Here is a 26,204-nt window from a genome sequence, read left to right on the forward strand (position 1 = left end):
AGGTCATGATCCCCAGGGTCCTGGGATTGAGCCCCAAATTGGGCTTCATGATTAATCTGTAGTCTGCTTGAGATTCTCTCTCCCTCTCCTTCTGCCCTTCCTGTTTGTGCTATCTCTCTCTCTATTCCAAATAAATTTTTAAATAAATAAAAATAAAGAGATAAGAAAACTGAAATACAGAATGGCTATATCCCTTTTCAAGTTAGAAGTCATGGAATTAGAATTGGGATTTGAACTCAAGTCTTGGATTTAACAGTAACAAAGCAATTGAATGACGTTGTCAAATCATTTCATTCCTTTTTTTAATAAAGTGATGCACAAGTAATCTTTAGTGTTAATTCCATTTTTAGCCCCTCCCATACTAATAGAATACTTTAAAACTGTATACCTCTGGGACGCCTGGCTGGCTCAGTCATTGGAGCCTAAGACTCTTGATTGGGGTTGTGGATTAGAGCCCTACATTGGGTCTAGAAATTACTTAAAAATGAAATCTTTAGGGTACCTGGCTGGCTCAGTGGTTGAGTGTCTGCCTTTGGCTCAGGTCATGATCCCAGGGTCTCAGGATCAAGTCCTGCATCAGGCTCTCCACAGGGAAGCCTCCCTCTGCCTATATCTCTGCCTCTCTCTCTGTGTCTCTCATGAATACATAAATACATAAAATCTTTAAAAAAAATACTAAAGAGAAACAAATGGATTCTCTAAAACCTGGATAGGTAGGAAATGCATATATGTAGGCCTTGTTTCTATTTCCCGTAAATGTGGTAGAGGCCCATTAAGAAGCAGGCCATGAATTCTGGCTCCTTTAAAGATCTCTATAAACATTTGCCATTTAATAAACTTAATTGATAAATTTGTTATGAACATAAAGTTTAGGAATGAAAGCATGAAGACATTACATATACATGGGAGACCGAGGATTTTATCCAGACTTTTGTGTTTAGAAATGAAACAAGGTGGGATGCCTGGGTGGCTTAGTGGTTTAGCGCTGCCTTCGGCCCAGGGCTTGATCCTGGAGTTCCGGGATTGAGTCTCACATCAGGCTTCCTGCATGAAGCCTGCTTCTCCCTCTGCCTATGTCTCTGCCTCTCCCTCTCTGTCTCTCATGAATAAATAATTAAAAAAAAAAAAGAAAAGCCTTAAAGAATCTAATGAATGACTAACCATAAATTAATTAATAGTATATTAATATATTAATGAATAATCTCCACTCTATCAAAGAAACAAAAATGATTTAGAGTTATAAAATGTAAATTTATCCACTCTTCTGTTGTGGTCACCCACTCCTTTCTTTTCCAATTAGAGCAACAAAAGCCCTGAAATAACTGAGATGGGAGATTTTTCTTGAGTCATAGGCTTCTCTGAAGATCATTGTCCCCTTAGAAATGTGTAAAAATGTTACCCAAGCTCTGTTTTTAAAAATTTATTTGAGAGTGTGTGAGTGAGTCGGGAGGGTGGGGAGAGTGTGTGAGTGAGTCGGGAGGGTGGGGCACAGAGACTCCTTGCTAAGCAGGGAGCCCACCATGGGGCTAGATCTCATGACCCACGAGATCATGACCTGAGCCAAAACCAAGAGTTGGATGGTTAACCAAACAAATGCGTCAACCAGGTACCCCTACACAGCTCTTTGTTTTGTTTTGTTTTGTTTTTGACGTTCCATTTATTTATTTGAGAGAGAGGGAATGTAAATATGAGTAGGGGGAAGGAAAGATGGAGAAGCAGACACTACTGAACATGGAGCCCAATGCTGGGCTGATCCCAGGACCCCAAGATCATGACCTGAGCTGAAATCAGACACTTAACCAACTGAGCCACCCAGGTGGCTCCTATACAAGCACTTAATCACTATTTAACCATCATATGGCTTGAGCAATATATACAAACTAAGCTTGATGCTTCTGAAGGCTACAGTCTTAATAGCTAACTTGGCAGATGGGAGCTAAAACTGCTTCTCTTAAAGCCCAACGGTCAGATATAAGCTTAATATAATTCCCAGCAGAGTGTTTACATGAGAGAGACACTTACTAGTTAGTCCTAAAATACTGCTCATTAGAATGAAAAGTAATTGTGATGGCCCTTTTGACATTACTATGATTCAAATTGTAGAGAATCCCAGGAATCCTAAAGCAGTGAACTCTAACTTTAAGAAAGTTTCATCCTTGGGGTGCCTGGGTGGCTCAGTCGGTTAAGCATCTGCCTTTGGCTCAGGTCATGATCCTTGGGTCCTGGATCAAGCCCCACAACAGGCTCCCTGCTCAGTAGGAGTCTGCTTTTCCCTCTCTCTGCACACTCGCTCCTCTCAAATAAATAAATAAAATCTTTTTTATTTTATATTTTTTTAAATTTATGATAGTCACACAGAGAATGAGAGAGAGAGAGGCAGAGACACACACAGGCAGAGGGAGAAGCAGGCTCCATGCACCAGGAGCCTGATGTGGGATTCGATCCCGGGTCTCCAGGATCGCGCCCTGGGCCAAAGGCTGCGCCACCCAGGGATCCCAATAAAATCTTTTTTAAAAAAGAAGTTTGATCTTTTTTATATTGCTATTAGTGAGCTCTCCCCTATACGTCTGATTCTGATATTTAAAACCTGTGTGAGAGGGGAACCAATATTACTCTTTTCAATGGGTATATTATATGTATTAGGCAATTTGGCATTTGCTTTATTATTTAATCTTTCAACAACTTTCTGAGGTAGATACTATAGTCCTGAAGAAACAGACTAAATATGTCCAAAATTAGGGTCTAAATTAAAATGAGTGTGATCACACCAAAGCTGCTATTCCTTGCATCAGATTCACTCCTTTCTTCCAGTCTTCTGTTCCCCCATCAGGCTCAACAGTGGGCTTCCCAAATCATAGACTAACCTGCTGTTTTGTTCCTTTATAGTCTTTTTGTTGTGTCAGTACTCTTGTACAACTCAATTATGTGCTTAGGCTTTCCTTTGCCATAGAAAGTCACATTTATTGAAAAAGTCAGAGTTTGTGCCTCTGGGTCAGTTAGAAAAGTCTGAAAAAAAGGAAAAAAAAAGTCAGGAATAAAGACTATTTCCACAGGTTTTGGAAAAGACCCCCAATGTGACAAAAGTCTTGAAGTTCCAGGACATGGCCCACTTTGGGGAGGGCAATTTTCTGTATCAGATTGCCAGTGTATTTTAAATACTAAATTTTTCAACTCTATTGAGGTATATTGAAGTGTGCCAAGAGCATATATTTAAAGTGTACAATTTGATCAGCTTTGACTTGTAAACACCCGTGAAACCATCATTACAAGATAACATCTCCTATCTCCAGAAGTTTCCTAATGTAAAAATTGATTTTTACATTACAATTTTAATTTACAAATTAAACGTAGCTATGCAAGTCTCAAATGGCAAAGACATTAAAATTACTGCCGTCTTATAGGACTGAGCATGGAGGAATAAGCAGTGAGACTTTTGAATGCTTAAAAAGACATCTTTTTTTAACCTGAAAGATTATTTGAGAAAGAGTTCCTGGCATTTAGTAAAGATACTCTTATTTTTTGGCATATAATCTAATTTTATCTTTATAATTTTCTTGTGAAATATTTTGACACCTAGTTTAAAAATAGCCACAGAAAACCGTTGACCAAGGAAAAGAGAATATCTGAGCCAGTCATCTAGATAGAAGGTAAATAAAAACTTCAGAAAATTATGTATGAAATTAGAACAGAAGGTGGAGCCTTGGCAGCTTCTTACTATCATGGGGAGATGTCAGGGCTTCCTGACGTGGGGAGGCAATGCCCTGGCAGTTGTATATCTTGGTGCCCATCTGTTTCTGCTAGGACTTGAAGCCTATGGTGGGTTTGTGAGAAGGGGAAAAAGACAATTCCTTCCACAGAGGCCACTTGGTGAGAAGTGTGAGCAAGCCTGACTGGAGCTTCTTTAGAGCTGGTAAGGAATTACTAAATGAAGTACACTCTCAGTGACCAGGGGGTAGTGAGTAAAAGCCTTCTAGGGGTGTGTGGGTGGTACAGTCAGTTAAGTGTCAGACTTTGATTTCAGCTTAGGTCAGGATCTCAGGGTCATGAGATGGAGCCTGTGTCTGCTTTGCACTGAGCATGGTGTCTGCTTGAGATTCTCTCTCCCTCCCTCCCTTTCCTGCCTCTTCCCTGTGCACATGCATTCGCGTACATACGTGCACACACTCTCCTTCTCTCTCTCTGTCTCTCAGATCTTTTTTTAAAACTCCTTTTAGGGACACCTGGCTGACTCAGTGGTTGAGCTCAGGGCATGATTCTGGGTTACCAGAATCTAGTCCCACATCAGGTTCACTGTGAGGAGTCTGCTTCTCCCTCTGCCTGTGTTTCTTCCTTTCTCTGTGTGTCTCTCATGAATAAATAAATAAAATCTTAAAAAAAAAAATAGAAAAATGTCTACATTACCAACTTTTTTTTTTTTTTTTTTAATAGAAAAGGGGATGCATAAGAGACGGGTCAAAGGGAGGGAAGGGCAGAGGGAGAGAGAGAATCTTAAGCAGGCTCCACGCCCAGTGCAGCCCTATGTGGTACTCCATCTCATGACCCTGAGATCATGACCTGAACCAAGATCAAGAGTCGAAGGCTTTAACCAACTGAGCCACCCAAGAGCCCTTATGTTATCAGCTTTTATTTCTAAAAATTTTTAAATAAATTTTATTTGTCAGAGCACAAGGGTGAGTGACAGGCAGAGGGAGAGGGAGAAGCAGGCCCCCGCTGAACAGAAAGCTAGATGTGGGGCTAAAGCCCAGGACCCCATGATCATGACCTGAGCTGAAGGCAACACACTTAAGCAACGTAGCCATCCAGGCGCCCCCATTATCAACCTTTAAAGTGGTTCTTCCCCTCTTGTGTTTGAACACACAAGCGGGTTTTTTTGTGTTTTTTTAAGATTTAATTTATTCATGAGAGACACAGAAAGCAAGGCAGAGATATAGGCAGAGAGAGGAGCAGGCTCCATGCAGGTTGCCCAATGTGGGACTCGATCCCCAGGGCTCCAGGATCACGCCCTGGGCTGAAGGCAGGCGCTAAACCGCTGAGCCACCCAGGCCTCCCAAAGGCTTTCTTTAAGGAAAACCCTCCCACCTAAAAACTGTGCCCTGTTCACTCATACTTCTCAAATACAGCAGATGAGACCCTAACAGCAGATGAGACTGTAACAGTACTATGTCTACTTTGTTGGTACATTTGGTAGCCTCACAGCACTGAAACTTAGTTGCCATTCTCTTTTGTCTCATCTTCCAGTTCCTTCTTTGACCTTATGTTGTTGGTGGACTGCATTTAGACTAGTGGATTCGTTCCTTGTGATTCATGTTTGGCTTTTCATCCCTCTAATACTTGTCCTCTGCCTTTCTCCCTGCCATGTCCATTTCCTTCTTCCCATTGAGTAAGTATATCACTAACCCAGGAACCAGCCCCTATGGTTTTATCCCTGTGCAATACATTTACTTCTTCAGGAATCCAATTATTTCACTCTGTCATTTATTGTGTCTGACCCTGGACGAGTTATTTCTCTCTGCTTCAGTTTTCTTGTTTGCAAAATGAGATAGATTGACCATAGAGGGCCATTGTGAGAAATGTTAATGTATGCCAAGTGCTCAGAGCCAGAACTAGTAAACACACTTAAATATTTGCTTTTATGTTCAGACTTGTACATTTGAGATTATTACTCTACTGCTTTTTAACCTTTTCCTGATACGCTTTTTTTGCCTTTTTTTTAAAAAAGATCGATTCATTCATTCATGAGAGACACAGGGAGAGGCAGAGACACAGGCAGAGGGAGAAGCAGGCTTCCTCTGGGGAGCCCAGTGAGGGGACTCGATCCCGAAACTCTGGAATCACCTAGAGCTACCCAAGTGTCCCCTGATGTACTTTTTCATATACTTGCACGTAATTCAGTTGAAGTATCTCACCAAACCTGAAGCAGTTAAAAGCTAAGCAAGAAATCTTGTAACCCTAAATTCTGTGTCACTCTCATTTCCTTTTTAGGTGATTCTTCTTTACTTTTTGTTTTCCATTATGCATAACCTATCATTAGGTCTGGCCAGTGACCACTGATTCTCTCAAATCCATTTCTTTCTGTTACAGTAGTCAGGCAATCATTTTAGCAGGTCCCCTTGGTTCCAGTCACTCTCCTTTTAAGCTTTGTCTTGTTCACCTGAAACATTGTTTGGCATGTAACAGGCACTCAGTATTTGTTCGGTGAATGACTCATGTACTATATCAGCCACCTGTAATAATTTCCTGTAGTATGAAATCTAAACACCTGAACCCTTCTATCATGTTTTTACTACTATCTAGTAATTTCACATAATCAATTCTCTATTCACTTCAGCAAAACCACTTGCTATTGTTTTCCTACTTGTACTAATTCTTGTTCCCTTATCATTCTTACTTTTTTTTTTCATTCTTACTTCTTGAGATGCCTTTTATTTCTATTCTGTGTTTTGCCCAGAACACACTATTTCTATAGAATTTCTCCTCCTTTGCTCTACCAACTTTAGTCACTCTTCTGTTGTGTGATGTCTCAGTTGTTGTTTTTTTCCAGTGTATTAATTCTTAAAATCTGGTGGGTATGCTATCTCCGCTTGCCTCAATTAGAAGTTTCTGAGGATCAAGAACAATGTTGTCTCTCTTGTAACCTTTTCTCCTCAGAGCTAGTGGTATACCTTACACTCTTCCAGGTGTTTAGTAAATGTTCATGCAGCAATTCCATGGAATATGAAGATTCTTTTCTAGTGGTTTTAATGAAGGTCTAAAGAGGTTATGTATTAGAGGTCACTATTAGCAGAGCAGTTTTGTCTTTACTGAAGAGATATGGGGGTAGTAATTTGTGGAGAATTGGGGGTATACCGTTCAAAAGGGTCTGGACCTACAGAGGAGTCGCTCTGCTCTGAGTAGGTAATTCTAACATAATAATTCAACTGTGGGCCGTATTGTAAGCAAAGATTGTTTTTACTGATAATTTATAGTCCCAGATATTTAATTTGGGGAGAGAATAACCCATAAAACTATACCTTAAAATGTAACTAAGTCATATCTGCATCTGGTCTGGACTTTTCCCCTATTTAATTATTTGGACCATGTTTATAAGAGATTATAATTTGACAGAAGTGAGGAAAAGAGTAAATAAGCCAGAAAACTTCATGTTAAATAAAATGCAAGTTACCTTTTCCCAAAATATTAAAATATGGGAGTTAAGCAATATGAAGTCTGGGTAGCTTATTTCCAGCATCATAGATATGAGCACTGCCTGAGCTAGACTAAGAAGATAGGCCATCTACTGGCGCATAGTCTGTGGAATTTTCATTCTCACCCATTTGAGATCTGAAAACTGAATTCCTAGCTTGCTGGGCTGAAGGGCAGAATTAAAAGATTGTTTTCCAGGGAGGCCTGGCTGGCTGAGTCAGTAGAGGATGAGCTTCTTGATCTTGGGATCATGAATTTGAGCCTCACGTTGGTAGTAGAGTGTACTTAAACAAATAAAATATCTTCCTTTACGGTATTATCTTTAAAAGGGGCAGGGGGAATGAATGAGTGAACTGGCAGATGATGCCTAAAATTAGTTTTATGAAAAAGAACTGCCTTCTGTTGTGATGAGGAAGTGGGTATTCATATCTAGGAAGAGCCAAAGTGCCTATTTGGTTATACGCTTGTTTTGAAATTGGCATGCACTCATGTTGTATGTAGCACTGAATAAAAGCTGCTTGGACATCTCTAGTCCTTTTCTAGAGAGACTAACAATGTAAGCTGTCTTTTAGTGCAGACATCATTCTGCTTTTGGTTTGATTGCTTTTGTCTATAGTCCTATTTTATATCTATCGTGGTACTGAAGATGAAGCATATGCACACCTGGAAATCCCTTTAGAGGTTTTCTTCTGTCTCATTTTGCTAATTGAGAAGGATATTACAGGTTAAAGAATATTGTTCAAAGTTGCACAGCTAGTTAATAGCAAGGCTGGGAGTTTCATCTTGGTCTACAAATTTCAAAGGCAGTAATTTGGAATGGTGATTGTCTACAAGAATGCTTTTCCAGCAGAACATTGCTTTTATACTTATCAGGCTGACCATACTATCAGTGAATCTGTGGGACATGTATCTGAGGTGTTTCCTCAATAGAGGTGTGATGAGTCTTTCATGAACTCTCCACATTCTCTTTCCTAGTTCTTCTGGTGGCCAGCCCATCTGGAAGACACTGTAGATTTCTTTGCCTCAGGACTAGGCTGTATAAATAGTAAAGGTAGGACAACTGACTATACCTGTATTTATAAATAGCACTGGTACGGAGGTATGATGGTTGCTTGTTAGGGAACTGCTGGTGCTCACAACAGTGCTTTAAGTATATCCATTTCTGCAGTGTCCTAGGATTCACATTATTTAGTGAACAGGGAGATTCATGTGTGTTATACTTGGTGACTGAATTCTTACTCTAGCCCATCTTCTGTAATATAGAAGACAGACTGATTGAAGCTATGCTGCACTAGTGACTATTACAGTCTCATTTTGGGTGCATTGTATTTTCAGCCTATTGATAGTGACCACAGAGAGATCATCAGTTCATTAACTTATTTGTTCATTGATAACTGTTTCTCAGTGTCCCTACCGCCCACACTCATTAGCCTATATGTGAGTGTTTTGAATATGGTAGATGTTTTTGTTTTTTATCAACCAGCTGACATTAATTTTCAATTTTGAGTAAAGGACATATGAGTAACCTTGTAAGAAGGCATTCATTAAGAATGCTTTCAAGCTTCCTGAGGGAAGTCCTGGTAATTATAATGGAGTTTATGCTTTATTTAAAAAATCAGCCATTAATACCTTCTTTTAAACCACAAATGCTTTTTTTTTCTCTCCCCTAAGCTATCTGATTATAAACTTCATACCCCTTTTATTCTTCCTTTTTAACCCATAGCTCCTCTGTAACAGACTGACTGATTGGGGTTAAATAAACCCCTCAGTCATTTCTGTGGCAATTAGGCTAATGAGACTCATCTATATACTAGGAGCCAGAGCAGCTAGTAGGCTTGTCACCTCCAGTTTGTGGTCTCTGACAAAAGATAAAAGACTTTTGACCAAGTATTTAAGAAGTCAAGGCAGTAAGGAAACTGCTCGGGAACACATGTTATGGTGAACTGAACTTAGGGATCCTTTTTTTTTTTTTTTTTGCTTTTTGTGGTTGTTAAAGTCACTGATCCATTTCTTTAAAAAGGTATCGCAATGCAATTTGAATATCTCCTTAATTTGGTCCAAGCATCAATATTAGTAATTTTGAGTTTTGTGTGCTTTCTTTTCTTTTATCATTTAACAAAAGTGTGAATGAGGTATGAAATGACTTTGAAAAGGTGAGGATAAGGAGCTAGGGTCCTGGCTATGGTAAAATTAGATAAACACTCCAATGTACTGGTTATGGGCCTTAATGAGGATCATTGCAAAACAGCTGGCAATGATTGGCCTTACATTTTTTTCACGACAGTGGCAAGCTAGCAAGAGGTTTGAGCATTTTACAAAGTGTGAATAAAACTGTGTTCATGTAGATGAAGCTCTTGTTCCTCCTATCTTCTCTTTCTGAAGGTGCACTCACAGAGTGCTATGATGAACTGGGCAACAGATACCAGCTTCCAGTCTACTGCTTGGCACCACCAATCAACATGATAGAGGAAAAGAGCGACATAGAGACTCTGGATATTCCTGAGCCACCACCCAATTCTGGATATGAATGTCAGCTCCGTTTGCGCCTTTCCACAGGCAAAGACCTCAAACTTGTGGTCCGCAGCACAGACACAGTATACCACATGAAGAGGAGGCTACATGCAGCAGAAGGAGTGGAACCGAGTAGCCAGCGATGGTTCTTTTCTGGCAGACCTCTCACCGACAAAATGAAGTTGGAAGAGCTGAAGATCCCAAAGGACTATGTTGTACAAGTTATCATGAGCCAGCCTTTGCAAAACCCAACACCAGTTGAGAACTGATTGGTCCTATTGGCTGGTCCCAAGATCCCTCCCACTCCTTTTTATTGTTATCGTTGTCATTTCCTACTCTATGGCGTGAAATTTATTTTCACTGCTCTGAATTCCGTATGAATGGATTTAGTTCTGAGGAATTACCAGTGAAAAATTCCATCTGTGATGGAGACCAACAAAAATAATTAATAAAACACAAAGAGCCAGCCTTTGAGACTCATGTAATTACAGTTTCTAATTTGAAAGGCAGTTAAAAAATAGATAACCATTTATTTTAAAACACCCAGCAACAATGTAATGACTATATTTAAATGATTTGGACTGTAAATATAATGTTATGTCCATGAAGAACAGCACCAAGCACCTTGTAAATACAGAATTAAATATATATATTTAATTCTGTCATATATATGTATATATATGTATATATATATACATATATATATCAGAAATCATCAATAACAGTAACAAAATGGGTTTTTTAAAATGGAAACTGAAAAGAGCAGTATTTGAGGGTCACTTCTATTCTGGTCTTAATTCTTTGCTCAATTAATATTTAGCCATAAAGGAGTAGAGACTGGCAAATTGTATTTCAGTATTGCTTTCCCCGTCCTCATATCGTCAGCTCCTTATTTACACTCACACTAAATTTTGGTGCCTTCCAGCACATTGGTGGCAGGTATCCTTCTGGAACACTAGGCAATAATTTAGTCAGTGCAGTCAGATCTCTGATTTTCAGCTGATACTCAGTTGAAAAGTCTCTCGTCCTTTTGCTGCATAGTTATTTTGAACTGTCTATAACAAGGTTGTTGTTATATCCAGGCTTAGAGGGCCACTACTATATAATACCTTTATTGGTCTACCCTCCTTGGGAGTTCTCAGCGCATGCCCCCAAATGCACTGGGCCAGGGAATGCAAGGAGTCAAGGGCAGGTGTTCCCAATACAATATTAATAAAGTGAATTCTCTCTTCTCCCCCAGTTTGCAGGAAGGGTGTAAAGAAAACCCACTATCTCTGTGCCTGGGAGAACTGCCTATTTTCAGTCTTGTAGAGAAAATTTCAACTCCTGATTTACTGGTATGTTTACAGACGTCACTTAAAAATCAGCGGTGAGACCAAATGATGAAACGTTGCTTTATACGTTAGTGCTTTCCAGTTCACCGTTACCTCTACTTGTGGTGGATGATAGTTTTCCTCTCGCGTCTCTCCTAGCCAAGAGTCAAAATAAGAGCCATCTGCATAATAGATGAGAGGACTGAAAAAGCTCGTGAGGGCACCTGATTATCTCATACTGTGACTGGAATAAAGCTGCCAAGGGTTATATTTAATTTGGGGCCTTTGAAAAGTTAGTTCCAGAAAGGAGAGGGGGGCTGTCACATAATCCTTGTGGCCCCGAGACTCTGTGAGTTGGCAAAGTTTAGGCAAGAAGGTACTCACACTGCTCTCAGTTGGGAAATAATCAGACCTCCACACTAGTTTAGATGTGAAGCACTATTATTAATTTTAATGGCAAAATGAAACTGCTAATTAGTTTAAATGTAAAGTTTAAAATGGTATTACATTTCTTATAGCCTGATTAAACATAATATCTATCATTGTAACTTTGTTTCTGAGAGCTTTAACTACTTCCCTTTCTTTATGCAATCATTTTAAAGATTGTGGCTACATTCAATTGAGGGTTGCTGATAATTGAATCTAAATTCAAGAGACAACAGCAATGTTAATTCCAAAGGAGTATTTTTATATTTGGAGGTGGAAGTTTGAGGGTGTTTGAATATAATGGCCCTGTTATCAAAGAGTATTTATATGCCACATTGAATAGCAACAGCTCTCAAAGTTTGACAACTGGAAAAGTGTTCAAACCTATTTTTCGTCAGTTAAATTGGGTGATTATCATCAATAATCTAGGATTGCTAAGTTTTTTTGGTTTGTGTAGAATTTGAGCTCTCTTAAGAATTTATTTTGTTTTAAAGGTACATATTACTTTGCGTAACTATTTTCTGGGCATGTTTAACTAACCTGGGTGAGAAAACCATGGTGCTGTTTAATGTAAATAGATTGGTATAAGATTGGACCAATACTTGATGTGTACAATTTTAGTATGTAGGGTTTTTGTGCTTTTTTAAAAAAAATGTTCAATTTTTCTCTTTGTCTTGGCCTTTATTCTGGGTTTTTAATTGTTACTCTCTACATAAGGATAATCTGCCTCATTCTAATAAACCTCTAAAAAGGTTTTTCTTCTTTTTAAAAACTTCAATAAACAACCAGTTCATCATCACCAGACTTAGGTTCTGCTGTGCCAAACCCATACATGGTTATTCAAAGGTATGCTTTTTTTTTTTTTTTTTCCAAAGGTATGCTTTATCTTCCACATTGAAATCTTGGTCTAACGTAGGCTGGTTTTTGTTTTTGTTTTTGTTGTGTTTTTTGAGAGTCATGCCATAAATCAGAACTCCTAATTCAGTTTTCTAGAAGCACTGAGCTCATTTTTTATCCACTTTGGATCAAAGTGGCAGGGTTTGATCATTTTTTATTTAAAATAGGTGGTACAGGGATCCCTGGGTGGCGCAGCGGTTTGGCGCCTGCCTTTGGCCCAGAGCGCGATCCTGGAGACCCGGGATCGAATCCCACATCGGGCTCCCGGTGCATGGAGCCTGTTTCTCCCTCTGCCTGTGCCTCTGCCTCTTTCTCTCTCTGTGTGTGACTATCATAAATAAATAAAAATTTTTAAAAAATAATGAATAAATAAATAAATAAATAAAATAGGTGGTACATATGCATGGTGAGCAAATCCAAACATACCAAAGTGAAAAGTCTCTCTCCAATCCCCAGATGTAACAACTGTTAGTACTTTTCTGGGTGGTAAAAGGATACTCCAGCTTGAGCATGAATCAGAATTACCTAGAAGGGATCTGAAAACAAAGATTGCTAGACTTATCTCCCAGGGGTACCACATCAATAGGTTTGGATGGGACCTTATAATTTGAATTTCTAAGCAGTCTCAGTTATTGCTGCAACCGGTCTGTAGATTCACATGGCGAGAGCCACTGTTCAGGTATACATTGAGTATATTCACCTACCCTACCCTGTTTTTTCCATAAATACATAGACAATTCACCTTGATTTCTCTTGGAATGGCATCATTCCTCTTATGTCTGCCCAGTCTTGCATTGTCTGGAGTACCCCTTATTTCAGACTTAATTTTGGTCAGTTTGGCTACTTGGAATCTTGCTACTGTAAACCATGCTGCCATGAAATGCCCTTTTCTACAGCTACATCATTGTGTCAATGTACATCTATAGAATGTACTTCTGAAGAGAGAATTGTTTGATAAAAAAAATATACATTTAGACCGTAGATACACAATTGCCCTCCAAATAGATTTTACCAATTTAATACTATAGCAATATGATTGCTCTTATTTTCTTACATATGTTAACCAACATATTGATCTTTGACAATCTAAGTAAAAATCTGTGTCCTGTGGTCTTTGTATATTTTCTTTGAAGTACAGCATTTTATTGTATATTTTAGGCCTTTTTTTTTCCTGTGAATTGTCTGTGTTTGCTCATATTTCTGGTGCACTTTGGTCTTTATTCTCTTGATTTGTGAACACTCTCTTTTTTAAGGAAATTAAGTCCTTTTCTATCATGTGTTACCATTTGTTTTTGGTTTTGTATAATTTACCATGTGCAAATTTTAAGTTTAGCTTGGTTGGATCTATCAGACTTGTATTTTATGGCTTTAGGGTTTTCTTCTTTACTTCAAAAGGTCTTACCCACTCAGATTATAACTTTTTTTTTTCTCATGTTTTTAGCATTTCTTTTATGGCTTCATTATCTGGAGTTATTTTGGCACAAGGAATAGAATAGCAGCCCAGATTTGTTTGTTTATTCGTTTGTTTTTGTAGGTGGCTAGCTAATCCCACTTTTCCTGATACTATTTACTAAATCAATTTTCATTGGTCTTTTTCCCCACTGAGGTGGGAAAAATCACTCTTATTTTATGACAGCTTTTAAGAATAATTTCTTATTATTGAACAAATTAGCAAATGTAACTGTTTCAACCTCAATTTCTCAAATACTATGATTTAGTATTTTGACTTAACAGAAAAGAGAAAAAAGAGGAGTGTAGCTGATAACTTCCCTTGTAGTAACTGGTCTCCTGTGATATCTGTTCTCTGGCTCTGTGAGGGCTATTCATGTTGGGTACTGCCCATTTTGGCAGATGTCAGCAGAATTCATTTGGCCTTTTCTGGTCTTGGTTTTTGGTGTGAGGCAAGGGATGATATAATATAGGAGAGCTAGGGACTAGTGGAAGATAAATGATTTCACTTTGCTTAGCTTCCTCTAAAATTCTTTCCTCTTTATAGTTGATATAGATTGTGGAGGGACCAGTCCTGTAGTGCTGCCCTCAGCCCAGCCTGCTCTTCACCTGCTCCTCTGCCCATTGCTTAGGCCCCTGAACAAGGGGCGTGCTTTGCTGAGGCATTCTAATGGAACTGTGACATAGTAATACTATGGCATGTTAACACCATCCAAACACCTTAAAAAAAAACACCTAAATATACTTGGTCTAACTGAGCTCTACCTTAAGAACACAGTGGAATAACTCACTGTGGAAATAATGAAACTTAATTGAAACATCTGCAGGCATACCTCACAAACAAATTTTTTAAAACCTTAAGTCACTAATGTAATAGAGGAAAAAAGTCCAGAAGTGTAGATATTGAGATTGTTTTCTTTGTTGTACTTCTAGTCCCAAAGAGAGTCACTTTACCAATGCTATTGAATTTTAGTTTTTACACAGTGTCAGTTGGGACCCATCCAAACTAAATACTCAGTTTCCTGATTCCATTCTAGAACTGCACAGTTGATGAAAATTAAAAAACAAATCTGTCCACTTGTTTTATTTTCTTATTTTTATTTTTTATTTTTATTTATTTATGATAGTCACACAGAGAGAGAGAGAGACAGAGACAGAGACACAGGCAGAGGGAGAAGCAGGCTCCATGCACCGGGAACCCGATGTGGGATTTGATCCCGGGTCTCCGGGATCGCGCCCTGGGCCAAAGGCAGGCGCCAAACCGCTGCGCCACCCAGGGATCCCTGTCCACTTGTTTTAGAGAGAAGGGAAGGTAGCACAGGAGGGGGAGGGAGGGAATAAGAATCCTCAAGATGATTCAGCACTGAGTGCAGAGCCCAATGTAACAAGGGGCTCAGTCTCAGGACCTGGAGCTCAGGATTCCTGCCAAAATCAAAGAGTCAGATGCTCAACCAACTGAGCCAAGCCAATTGCCCCTGAAAATACTATTCAAAGGATTTTTTTTTTTTTTGAATCTGATAATTGGATATGATACCTTTTTTTTTTTTTTTTTTTTTTTAGCATTTAAAAAAATTTTTAAGGGGATCCCTGGGTGGCGCAGTGGTTTGGTGCCTGCCTTTGGCCCAGGGTGTGATCCTGGAGACCCGGGATTGAATCCCACGTCGGGCTCCCGGTGCGTGGAGCCTGCTTCTCCCTCTGCCTATGTCTCTGCCTCTCTCTCTCTCTATCATAAATAAATAAAAATTTAAAAAATAAAAAAAATAAAAATAAATTTAAGATTTTATTTATTTATTCATGACAGACACAGAGAGAGAGAGAGGCAGAGACACAGGCAGAGGGAGAAGCAGGCTCCATGCAGGGAGCCCAATGCAGGACTCAGTCCCAAGTCTCCAGGATCACACCTCCCGCTGAAGGTGGCACTAAACCACTGGTCCACCCGGGCTGCCCCATGATACGTTTTTTTAAAAGATTTTATTTATTGGAGAGGCAGAGGGAGAGGGAGAAGCAGGTTCCTTGCTGAGCAGAGAGCACAACGTGGGGCTTGATCCCAGGGCCCCGGGATCATGACCTGAGCAGAAGGCAGCCGCTTAATCGACTGAACCCAGGTATCCCCCATGATACCTGTTATAGTCACCCTGGTGATTTCCAGGGAGGAGGGGGAACTCATTCCTGAGACTTCAGTCATTTGATTGTTGATTGTAAATTAAGTTGAAATAATTGAATACATTTTTTTAAAGATTTTATTTACTTATTCATGATAGACACAGAGAGAGAGAGAGAGAGACGCAGAGACACAGGCAGAGGGAGAAGCAGGCTCCATGCCGGGAGCCCAACACAGGACCCGATCCCGGGACTCCAGGATGGCGCCCTGGGCCAAAGGCAGGCGCCAAACTGCCGAGCCACCCAGGGATCGCCAAATTTTGACTAAATTTTAAACTAAAATTTAAAGTAATGTATTCAGGGGATCCCTGGTGGCTCAGCGGTTTGGCGCCTGCCTTCGGCCCAGGGCATGATCCTGGAGTCCTGGGATTGAGTCCTCCATCGGGCTCCTTGAATGGAGACTGCTTCTCCCTCTGCCTGTGTCTCTGCGCCTCTCTCTCTCTCTCTCTCTCTCTCTCTCTCTCTCTCCCCCCCTTGTGTCTCTCATTAATAAATAAATAAATAAAATCTTTTTAAAAAATTTAGTCAAAATTATAACCTAAAAGACATTATCTTCGACTTTCCCCTCTCCCTTCTTACTCCATTCTGACACAGTAAAAGGTATAGTATCTTCATTGCTTTAGAGATGGTGTCTGTAAAAAATATATATGCCATGGTTACTTTTATATATCTCAGGAATGTTACTCTTGAAAAATGGGAAAGAAGCCTTTTTAAGACCTCGTTATAGGTTCTCCTCCTACAACTATGCATAGATCTTAGGCTTGTCTGCCAGCAAAAACCATCTAGGATTCCAGAAAAGAGATAGAAATCTATCCCAAGATAAGATTAATGGCAAGGCCCTTTGAAGGATGACAGATTTCCAACTGCCATTTTCCAGGCAAATAATACTAGTCTATCAGTTCAATACTGTCTGTAGGTGTAGTAGTGTTCATGCTTGTTTTCCAGAAGGTATTCTCCTTAGAGAACTACTGCAAACTTTTCTCCAAATCAGAGGAAGAGAGGAGCACTGTTCTGAGCTACTTTGCATCTTAAATATAAAGTGTTCATAGTGATGAACATGATTTCTGTTCTTACAAGTTTTACTTACCAATGACAATTTTAGATAAGCAATATTCTTTTCTATTGCACATTGACAGTGATTTTTGATGGCATTAGGTAACTCTGGAACTCTGAATGCCTTATGGTCAGTTATATTGCATAACCAATCCTTAAGAAATTCTCGGTTTATGGTAAATGAGCTGTACCTCTTTAATTGCCAAACTTGTTCCCCAGAAGTTTATGGTAGAAGGAAATGTGGTAATTAGCATTATGCAGAAAGGATTTCTGAGCCAGTAAAATGCTGACTTGAAACCTTTTTTTATTTTTATTATTTTTTAAAAGATTTTATTTATTCATTAGAAACAGAGAAAGGCAGCGACAAAGGCAGAGGGAGAAGCAGGCTCCATGCATGGAGCCCGATGTAGGATTTGATCCTGGAACCGTGGGATCACACCCTGAGCCAAAGGCAGATGCTCAAAACCGCTGAGCCACCCAGGCATCCCAAAATATTTTCTTGAATAAAGATTTTATGTATTTATTTGAGAGAGCAAGCACATGCATGAGTGGAGGGAGAGGGAGAGAGAGAAGCAGATTCTCCACGAGCAGGGAACCTGATGAGGGTCTCTATCCCAGGACGTCTGGTCTGGATCATGACCTGAGCCACAGGCAGACACTTAAGTGACAGCCACCCACGTGCCCTGCTGGCTTGAAACTTAGACTGCTAAAATTGAAGTAAGTTACTCAGATCCCTTGATCTGAGCACAGGCATCTAATTGACTTTGAATCTGAACCATAGTCCTACCACTAGTATGCCATATTTTGGGGAAAGGCTCTTTATTTCTCTAGGCCTTAATTTCCTCACCTGTAAATTCTAGATAACATCTGATTCACAGGGATATGAATATTATAAATGACTTCATGCATCTAAAGCGCCTGCCTAACACATAGCAAGCATTTACTAAATGATAGTTATCACCATTAATATCACACTACATTCAGGTTGGGAGGACTCATGAGTCCCATGCTAAAAACAATTGAAAATTATTCAAGGCATTAATTATACAAAATTAAAATTATACAAGGGCATATAATAATTATTCTACCCTAGTAGATTTGTACAGTTCCTTAAGCATCTAACTTTGTAATTTAGGTCCTAGGAAGAACATAGCTCCATATCCCTAAAATCTGTTTCCCTGACAGGTAGAGGCACATCACTATTTACCAATTTACAGTGCCTTGCATACAAGTGGTTTTAGCTTAATTGAGAGAATGAATAGAAAGGATTCTGAGCATATTGAACCGCTGCTGACAAACAGTAGGAAACCATCACTGTCTTTCAGCTGTTCAGCTCCAGACAGTGTTTGTAATTATTTGGATATACCTTTTGAATAGTGTTGATCTGAAAACCAGCAGCAGAATTAAGACATGTCCGGGGTGAGGGGGACATGTCCACAGAGAAAGTGGTTTCTTCACATTACATTATTGTGAAGTCAATTAGTTATTCAAGGGGCACCTGGTGGTTCAGTGGTTGAGCGTCTACCTTTGGCTTAGGTGGTGATCCCAGAGTCCTGGGATCGAGTCCCGAATCTGGCTCCCCCCAGGAAACCTGCTTCTCCCTCTGCCTATGTCTCTGCCTCTCTCTGTGTCTCTCATGAATAAATAAAATCTAAAGAAAAAAAAGTTATTCAAGTTAAGAACCTGCTGATGGAAGAGCACTCATTTGAACCTTTTGTGTATAAAAGCCAATGTAAAAATACCCACTTAGATTTTCTAAATTTATTTTTAGACATGTTAACAGTTGTGATTATTTATATTCTACTTTCAGATATATTTATTCCTAAAAAAGTTTTGAGCTCAAAATAAAGCGATGTGGCCTTTTCTTTTTGAGTGGAGCCGTTTTCCCTTGCTCTTTCTCTGCTTTCTGCTTCTCCTGGTATTTGTCCATGGTGAAGATAGTAAACAGCTTAAATTCCTTGTAATTAAGACGCTTTTGTTGGGGAAAAGAAAGAAAAATTATTTCAGGAACGATTTGATACTTTGTTTCGAATGACAGCAGGATTGTAATCATTTCTCATTGAAAAACTTGGAAATTTGAAGAGCCTGGGTAATTAGGACATAATTATAGACTGATGGTAGTCTAGGAGCTGGAAACAGAGGGTCTATTGTACATTCTAAAGAAACCATGGGTCACTTATTTGTACTGTGTCCAGGCCAGATGCTTCACGCTGGCACCTGAGAGGTTCTACGGCGTATGATCCATCTGTTTCAACCTTAGCTCCCACTTGCTTCCCCAACATAGACGTCTTCTTTTGTTTTTTTAATTAAAAGATATTTTATTTTATTTTATTTTATTTTATTTTATTTTATTTTATTTTTTTAAGTAAAGGCTCTATGCCCAATGTGAGGCTTGAATTCACAACCCTGAGATTAAGCGTCATGTGCTCCACCAACTGAGCCAGCCAGGGCCCCAGAGACTTCCTCTTTACATAGATAGGCAGAATCCAGGGTCTACACCATAGTTATTTTCTCTTAGGATTCTCTTAGGCTTATGTGTTCCCATCATAGACTTTCTCTCTTTCTACTTACTTATATCTATAAACCCTTCCTCCAATGTCAACGCCTGCCATATTAATATATTTACTTCTCTAAACTTCTAAACAAAATTTTCTTCTCTAAGCTTCTGTAATTCTGCATCCATTTTATATGACACTTAGTCCTCTCTCTTCATGGGCCTATAAATCTCTTTGAGTGTTTTCTGATCCCAGTGCCAGGACACACTCAAGCCAGTTTTAATCCACCCTTCTCCCCACCCAGGTCTATTGTGGAGAGTAGGACATTATCTCTGCCTTTGGACAGAAAGGCTGCCAGGTCACACTTAAGGAATCTGCACTTACACGATCACCTGTGATGTCAAAGTCATGGTAGAGCTCTCTGAGTTCCTGTTTTTTAATATTGAAGAGAAAGTTGTACATGTGGAAGTGGTCTGCACCAATTCTCAGCTCCCCATCCAGGTCAAGCAGCTCAAAAACAGGCCGGGAATGACGGAAGATAAATTGCTCTTCCAAGTGGTTCTATTGAGAGAAATACATAATACAAGGAACAGTGTTGTTGGTGCTGCTTTCTAAACTTGGGCTGCATCAAGACTATATCATCACTTATCCATTTCCTAGAGAGCTAAAAGCAAAAGGCAGAATCCTAGAAGCACAGGGTTGAAAGCTTTCTATGGTCAATGTATCATGTCCTGCTTAAGCACCTGCATTCAAGGGGAACTTAGGCCACCTGTTGCCATCTGCTAGACAGAACCCTTGTCACTAAAATGCATTTCCTTATACTCAGTGAAAATGTACTTGTGAGGGGTGTCTGGGTGGCTCATTTGGTTAAGTGTCTGCCTTCAACTCCGGTGATAATCCTGGGGTCCTGGAATCAAGCCCAGGTCAAGCTCCCTGCTGAGGCAGGCAGTGTGATTCTCTCTCCCCCTGCCCCTGCCTTAAATAAATAAAATCTTAAAAAAAAATCTACTCCTAGGGGCGCCTGGGTGGCTCATCAGTTAAACATCTGCCTTCGGCTCAGGTCATGATCCGGGGATCCTAGGAATGAGCCCCGATGTCAGGCTCCCTGTTCCATGGGGAACCTGCTTCTCCCTCTAATCTCTGACCCTCCCCCACCATTTCTCTTTTCTCTCTCTCTCTCTCCCTCTCTCTCAAATTAATAAAATCTTTTTTAAAAAATATACTTGTGAGACATCATGGCAAGGTGATAAGATAATGAAGACAATTTTCCTTTCCAAGTGGTAAGGAGATGAATACATACACACTGCAAGTGTGTATAAGGTTATGTAGGAACCCAAAGACAAACATTTTTCATTTCCATCATCCATCCCCTTCAGAAAATTCTCTGAGAAAAGCAATCCTTGAGAGAGTGAGGTACTTGGGATTATTCCTGGTGACTCTTTGAGAAGGACGAGGAAAGGGGCCGCCTGGGTGTCTCAGGTTGAGTGTATGCCTTTGGCTCAGGTCATGATCCCGGGGTCCTGGGACTGAGTCCTGCATGGGGCTCCCTGCAGGGAGCCTGCTTCTATCATGAATAAATAAAATCTTAAAAAAAAAAAAAAAAAAAAGGACAAGGAAGGGCTGAAGATGGGTAGGGGCAGCAGGGAGAGTGAGGCTGTGTAGCCTGCAAATTTCTAGGTTAGAGATGGACCGTTTAGGAACCAACAGTAGTTCCTTCTCCACTGTTTCCTTCCTGTTTTGAGTGAAAGGAAGACAACTCTGGTGCAGTCTTAATTCAGTACCACCTTTAGCAAGATGCTGTTGGCAGCCAAGCTCTGCCTTCTTTGCCGCAGATCCTGACTTGTTATTCACCTGTTGTGCCAGCAGGATGCAGACCAACATGTAGAACTGGTCAAAACCAATCTCGCCCATAGCATTCCAGTCCAGCATGTTAAACACAATCATGATCTGTGTCCGTTTCCAGCTAGTCACATGACGAAGGAAGTGATAGAACAGCACATCTGTTAAAGTAGGGAGGTGAAGAAGTGGATCGTTTTGAGACCATTCCAGATGCCAAACAAGCGGGAGCCCCATAAATGGCAGCAATGCTGGAAGCTTGCTGACCCGGGAATAGTAATGATCACACGGTCTCTTGCTTTGTCACTACACCTTCCACCATTCCTTGGACCTTAATCGCCCTGGGCTGTGTGACATGCCCTGTGCCCAGATCCATGGAGAATGAGACAGTGGATTGGGCTCAGATCTTCATCCTAACTCATGTGCTTGACTGAGCCAACAGATATGTGTCTGTAACCAAACAAGGTCTGGAGTACTCCTTATACATGAGAGACCTTCGTTCTCACTGGGGACCTAGGACACTTTTCTTGGAGAAGCTGAATTTCACCTGGGTCTTTCACTTGAAATCATGAAAACGAGAAATTTAAAAATAATTTCTATAGAAGTATTGGTATTCCTAATGCTTATGTAAAGCAAATGCATTTGGTTATGGGGCAAATGAGAATCTGGGAACACCTTAGGTGCCAGGTACTTTAAATGTCATGTTTCATTGAACCCTGACACCCCTACAGGGGAAGTGGTATCACACCCTTTTATAATAAGCCTAGATAGTAACTGGTCTATTTCAGTGCTTCTCTAATTGTAATGGGCCTACCATTCACTTGAGAATCTTATAAAAATACAGATTCTGATTTATGAAATCTGGTATTGGACAGAGTCTCTATTTCCAACAAGCCCTCGGTGACATCACTGCCGATGGCCGGTGGACCGCACTTGGAGTGGCAGAGCTGGGATTCAAATGTCCGTCTGAGGGACACCTGCATGGCTCAGCGGTTGGGTGCCTGCCTTTGGTTCAGGCTGTGATTCCTGGGGTTCTGGGATCAAGTCCCGCATCAGGCTCCTTGCATGGAGCCTGCTTCTCCCTCTGCCTCTGTCTCTGCCTCTCTCTGTGTCTCTCATGAAAAAATAAATACAATTAAAAAAACAAACAAACAAATGTCCGTCTGATTCTACAACCTTGCTCTTTCCACAGTGAAGCTGTGTCGTTTGCAGGTTAATACATATATGTTCAATCATATACAGAGAAAAAAATACATAATTTAAAAACCAGGGAGGGTTTTTGCCAGAAATTCCACTCACTGATCATCTGTTTCGAGGAGGACAAGATGGAAGAAACCAATACGGTGACACATTTATATAAGAGTACATGGCTTACAGATTGTATATGCAAATCACCCATGGTAACTTGAGGGATATTGAAATGTAACTTTGTGTACATGTGATATCCCTTTGCCCATTGATTACAGAAACTATCGCCTATGTAAAATACAGCTCCAAAAAATATATACAACATCTATGTAGTTTGGCGCCCCGACTGAGGCTAACTAAGAGCATAGTGAACCGGTCATCACAATGTCATGATTTGAGGGGCATCTGATGGTCTCTGATGTTCCTTCCCTATGGCCCACCAGGTATGAGCACATTATATATATCCACAATGACCTTTGTGCAGTTGCTCCTTCAGAAAAGTTTCAGTGTGGGACTTAGTAGCTACATAGCAAATACTGTTTCTAAAGCAGCTGCCTCTGACTCACTCAAGCCTCTAAAGCCCAAGTCAACTGCCTTCTCAGAAGGCTGTGCCTTCACTGTCTCACCACACTAACCAGTCCCTTGGTGACCAGAGGACAGGAGCATGACTTTGCTTCTTGGGCTTTGCATCATCAGGGAGTGATTTTGTTACTAAGGAGACCAGACTTCTCAGCAAACGTTCCGGTGAGACTATGAGTGTAGGCTTTGGAGTCAAGAAGGCCTGGGTTGCTGTCCCAGCTTCTCTGTTTACAGCCAGGTGCCTTACAGTTGCCTTATCTAGGTCCCGGCAGTTGCAAAGATTTGGTGACATTACTGTGTGTAAATCTATATGTAAAGAGAAAAACAGTCATGAAGTTATGAGAAAATGAAGGTGTCTTTTTATCATTTGTAAAGACTGCATAGGCTCTTAAAAATGTTTATGGAGAGGGTACTTGGATGGTACAGTCAGTGGAGCTCAGCAGGGAGTCTAGATTCTCTCTCCCTCTCCCTCTGTCTCTCCCTCACTCATTCTCTCTCCCTCAAATAAATCTTTAAAAAAAAAAATCTTTATGGAAGAAATACTTTATTCACAAATGGCATTTATTTTCTTCAGATCACAATGAATGGGTAGGATACTATCCTGTATCCGTAAGGATATTATCCAGTCCTTCAAAACAAAACAAACAAGCCTAAAGTATTTTAATCAGTCTTCTGTTAGTTTTTGCATTCGAAGACAGAGTGGAGATCATCTACACTTTCTGGTCACTCTCAAGTACCACAAATTAGAAGGGATCCTGATTGATTCAAAACTCCCGCTTGACAGACTAGAAATCTTGTTAAGGGGGTCTTAAGGGTTAATGTGCGAATGGGGCTCAGCCCCCAGGAATAACTATACTAACAACAAACACTAAGTTCTTACCGTGTGCCAGGCACTGTGCTAACCATTTTCCACACATTATTTTATTTCATTATCTATTTTTTCCCAACCAGGACTTGGGCTTTATGCTTAGAAGCCTCATTTGTGGCTGAGGACAATGACATCTAAAGAGGATGATGACACGTTCTCCAAATCACTAAGAGCCAAGGCTTCGTGCCAGAGCCTGCAACCTTCCCCTCCTCCCTCAACTGCTCCTGGTCTCAGGTCTCTGTTGGCCATTCTCCCCAACCCACACCTCATTTAGAAGATAAAATACATATTTGTCACCAAGGGAGTTTCTGGTTCTGCGAGTTTTCCTGCGAGTTAGTGAAAAGCCAGGTGACCACTCAGAGGAAGCCCTGCTGAAAGCACCGACCATTCAAGGTGTTGTTGTGGTGCACATCGAGAAGGTGAAAATACTCCAGCAAGGCCTTCACATTCCTCACAGACAGCAGGCAGTACAGCTTATCTAGATAGAGGTACCACAGAAACGATCCTTGCTTCAGTTTCATCGTGGCGCTTGCTGGGCTGAAGGCTCTAGCCACCCAGAACAGAACAGAATTCTGCCTTGGAACCAGAATGTTGGACAAAGGGAGCCCTCCCTCGGCAGTAACATCATAGGAAGTGGCCTACGGGGACACCCGGGTGGCACAGTGGTTTAGTCTACCTTCAGCCCAGGGTGTGATCCGGAGTTCTGAGTTTGAGTCCCACCTTGGGCTCCCTGCAGGGAACCTGCTTTTCCCTCTGCCTGTGTCTCTGCCTCTCTCTTGTCTCTCATAAATAAATAAATAAATGAATAAATAAATAAATAAATAAATAAATAAAATCTTAAAAAAAAAAAAAGGAAGTGGCCTATGGTAAGAAACTGAAATGGTTCCCTCTCAGTCCTCTGGCCTTGCTGTCAGTATTATCTTTTTTTTTTTTTTTTTTTAATCTATTGGGATGCCTGGGTGGCTCAGTGGTTGAGCGTCTGCCTTCGGCTCAGGGTGTGATCCTGGGGTCCCAGGATCAAGTCCCACATCAGGCTTCCTGTGAGGAGCCTGCATTCTCCCTCTGCCTGTGTCTCTGCCTCTCTCTGTGTGTCTATCATGAATAAATAAATAAAATCTTTAAAAAAATTTATTGAAAGAGAGCACACACATGCAGGTGGGGGGCAGAGGAAGAGGGAGAGAGAGAATCTCAAGCAGATACCCCGCTGAGCTGCACTGACTATGCCATCCAGGTGCACCATCAGTATTTATTGTCTTCAATCTCTGTTCACTCGATTATTCTCCTGCCACTAAAATATAACCAGCTCTAAACTGAAATCACACTGTTTTGAAATGAATGAGAACACTCTCTCCTTAGACATGGAAACCTGTGCTCTGCCAAAGTGCTTCTCAGAGGAGTATTTATAGCCTAAATCCACTTATTAGGAAAGGAGAAAAATTGGAAAATATATGAAAAAGTAATAAACTAGCCTAGGATAAATACAGTAAAACAAAACCAAAAAGAGAAGGAATTGTTTTAAAGACCAAAGCTCAAATCAGTGAACTAGAAAACAAAGCAATAAACTTGATTATTATAATTAGGACCTGTTTTTTCCTTCTTTTACTTTTCATTTTAAGACTTTATTATTTATTTATTTCAAAAATATTTTATATATTTATTTGGCAGAGAGAGAGAGGGCATGAGTAGGGAGAGAGGCAGATAGAGAGGGAGAAGCAGACTCCTCACTGAGCAGGGAGCCCAACATCGGGCTCTATCCCAGGACCCTGGGAACATGACCCAAACCAAGGGCACTTAACAAATTGAGCCCCTAAGATTTTATTTTTAAGTAATCTCCACACCCAAAGTGGGGCTTGAACTCACAACCTTGAGATCAAGAGTCACCTGCTCTACTGACTGAACCAGCCAGGTGCCCCTGGTCCTGTTTTTTCTTTATGTGATTTATAATGGAAAAAATTCAAACATATCCCAAAGTAAAGAGATTAGTATAATAAACCTGCATATAATCATCATCCAGCCTCAACAATGATCAACTCAGGGCCAATCTTATTTCATCTATATTCTCTCACCCACCACCACCACCACCAAGCAAATCCCAGACAGAACTTCTCATCTGTAAATATGTGAATATGTATTTCAAAAAGAGAATGACTCTTTTCTTAACATAACCACCTACCACTACTATACCTAGAACTAAACATCATGCCTTAATTTCATCAAATATTCATTCAGCATTCAAATTTCCCTAAT

General features: G+C 40.3%; 2 protein-coding genes across 7 annotated transcripts in view; one reads left to right on the forward strand and one right to left on the reverse strand.

The window, feature by feature from the left end:
• UBTD2 (ubiquitin domain containing 2) overlaps nt 1-12,231 on the forward strand; it is a 71,696-nt gene extending 59,465 nt beyond the window's left edge. For all 4 annotated transcript variants that reach the window (XM_038534752.1, XM_038534755.1, XM_038534753.1 and 1 more), the window contains exon 3: nt 9,565-12,231. In XM_038534752.1, coding sequence (XP_038390680.1) covers nt 9,565-9,962 — 398 coding nt within the window. In that variant the 3' untranslated portion in view covers nt 9,963-12,231. The remainder of the gene's footprint in view (nt 1-9,564) is intronic.
• EFCAB9 (EF-hand calcium binding domain 9) lies at nt 2,859-24,536 on the reverse strand. Of its 3 annotated transcripts, XM_038534758.1 has the most exons (5): nt 24,255-24,375; nt 23,146-23,395; nt 21,338-21,486; nt 19,871-20,047; nt 18,743-18,963 (listed from the first exon to the last, which is right to left on the reverse strand). In XM_038534758.1, the coding sequence occupies exons 2-5, from the start codon at nt 23,201-23,203 to the stop codon at nt 18,814-18,816; spliced, it is 534 nt and encodes a 177-aa protein (XP_038390686.1). In that variant the 5' UTR covers nt 23,204-23,395; nt 24,255-24,375; the 3' UTR covers nt 18,743-18,813. The 3 variants fall into 3 exon arrangements, with proteins under 3 accessions (XP_038390685.1, XP_038390686.1, XP_038390684.1); XM_038534757.1 differs by lacking the exons at nt 18,743-18,963; nt 23,146-23,395 and adding an exon at nt 2,859-3,006 and having other exon boundaries at nt 24,343-24,536; XM_038534756.1 differs by lacking the exon at nt 23,146-23,395 and having other exon boundaries at nt 24,343-24,535.
• Nucleotides 24,537-26,204: the final 1,668 nt, after the last annotated feature.

Source organism: Canis lupus, chromosome 4 (genome assembly GCF_011100685.1).
Source record: "Canis lupus familiaris isolate Mischka breed German Shepherd chromosome 4, alternate assembly UU_Cfam_GSD_1.0, whole genome shotgun sequence".
Classification (NCBI taxonomy): Eukaryota; Metazoa; Chordata; class Mammalia; order Carnivora; family Canidae; genus Canis; species Canis lupus.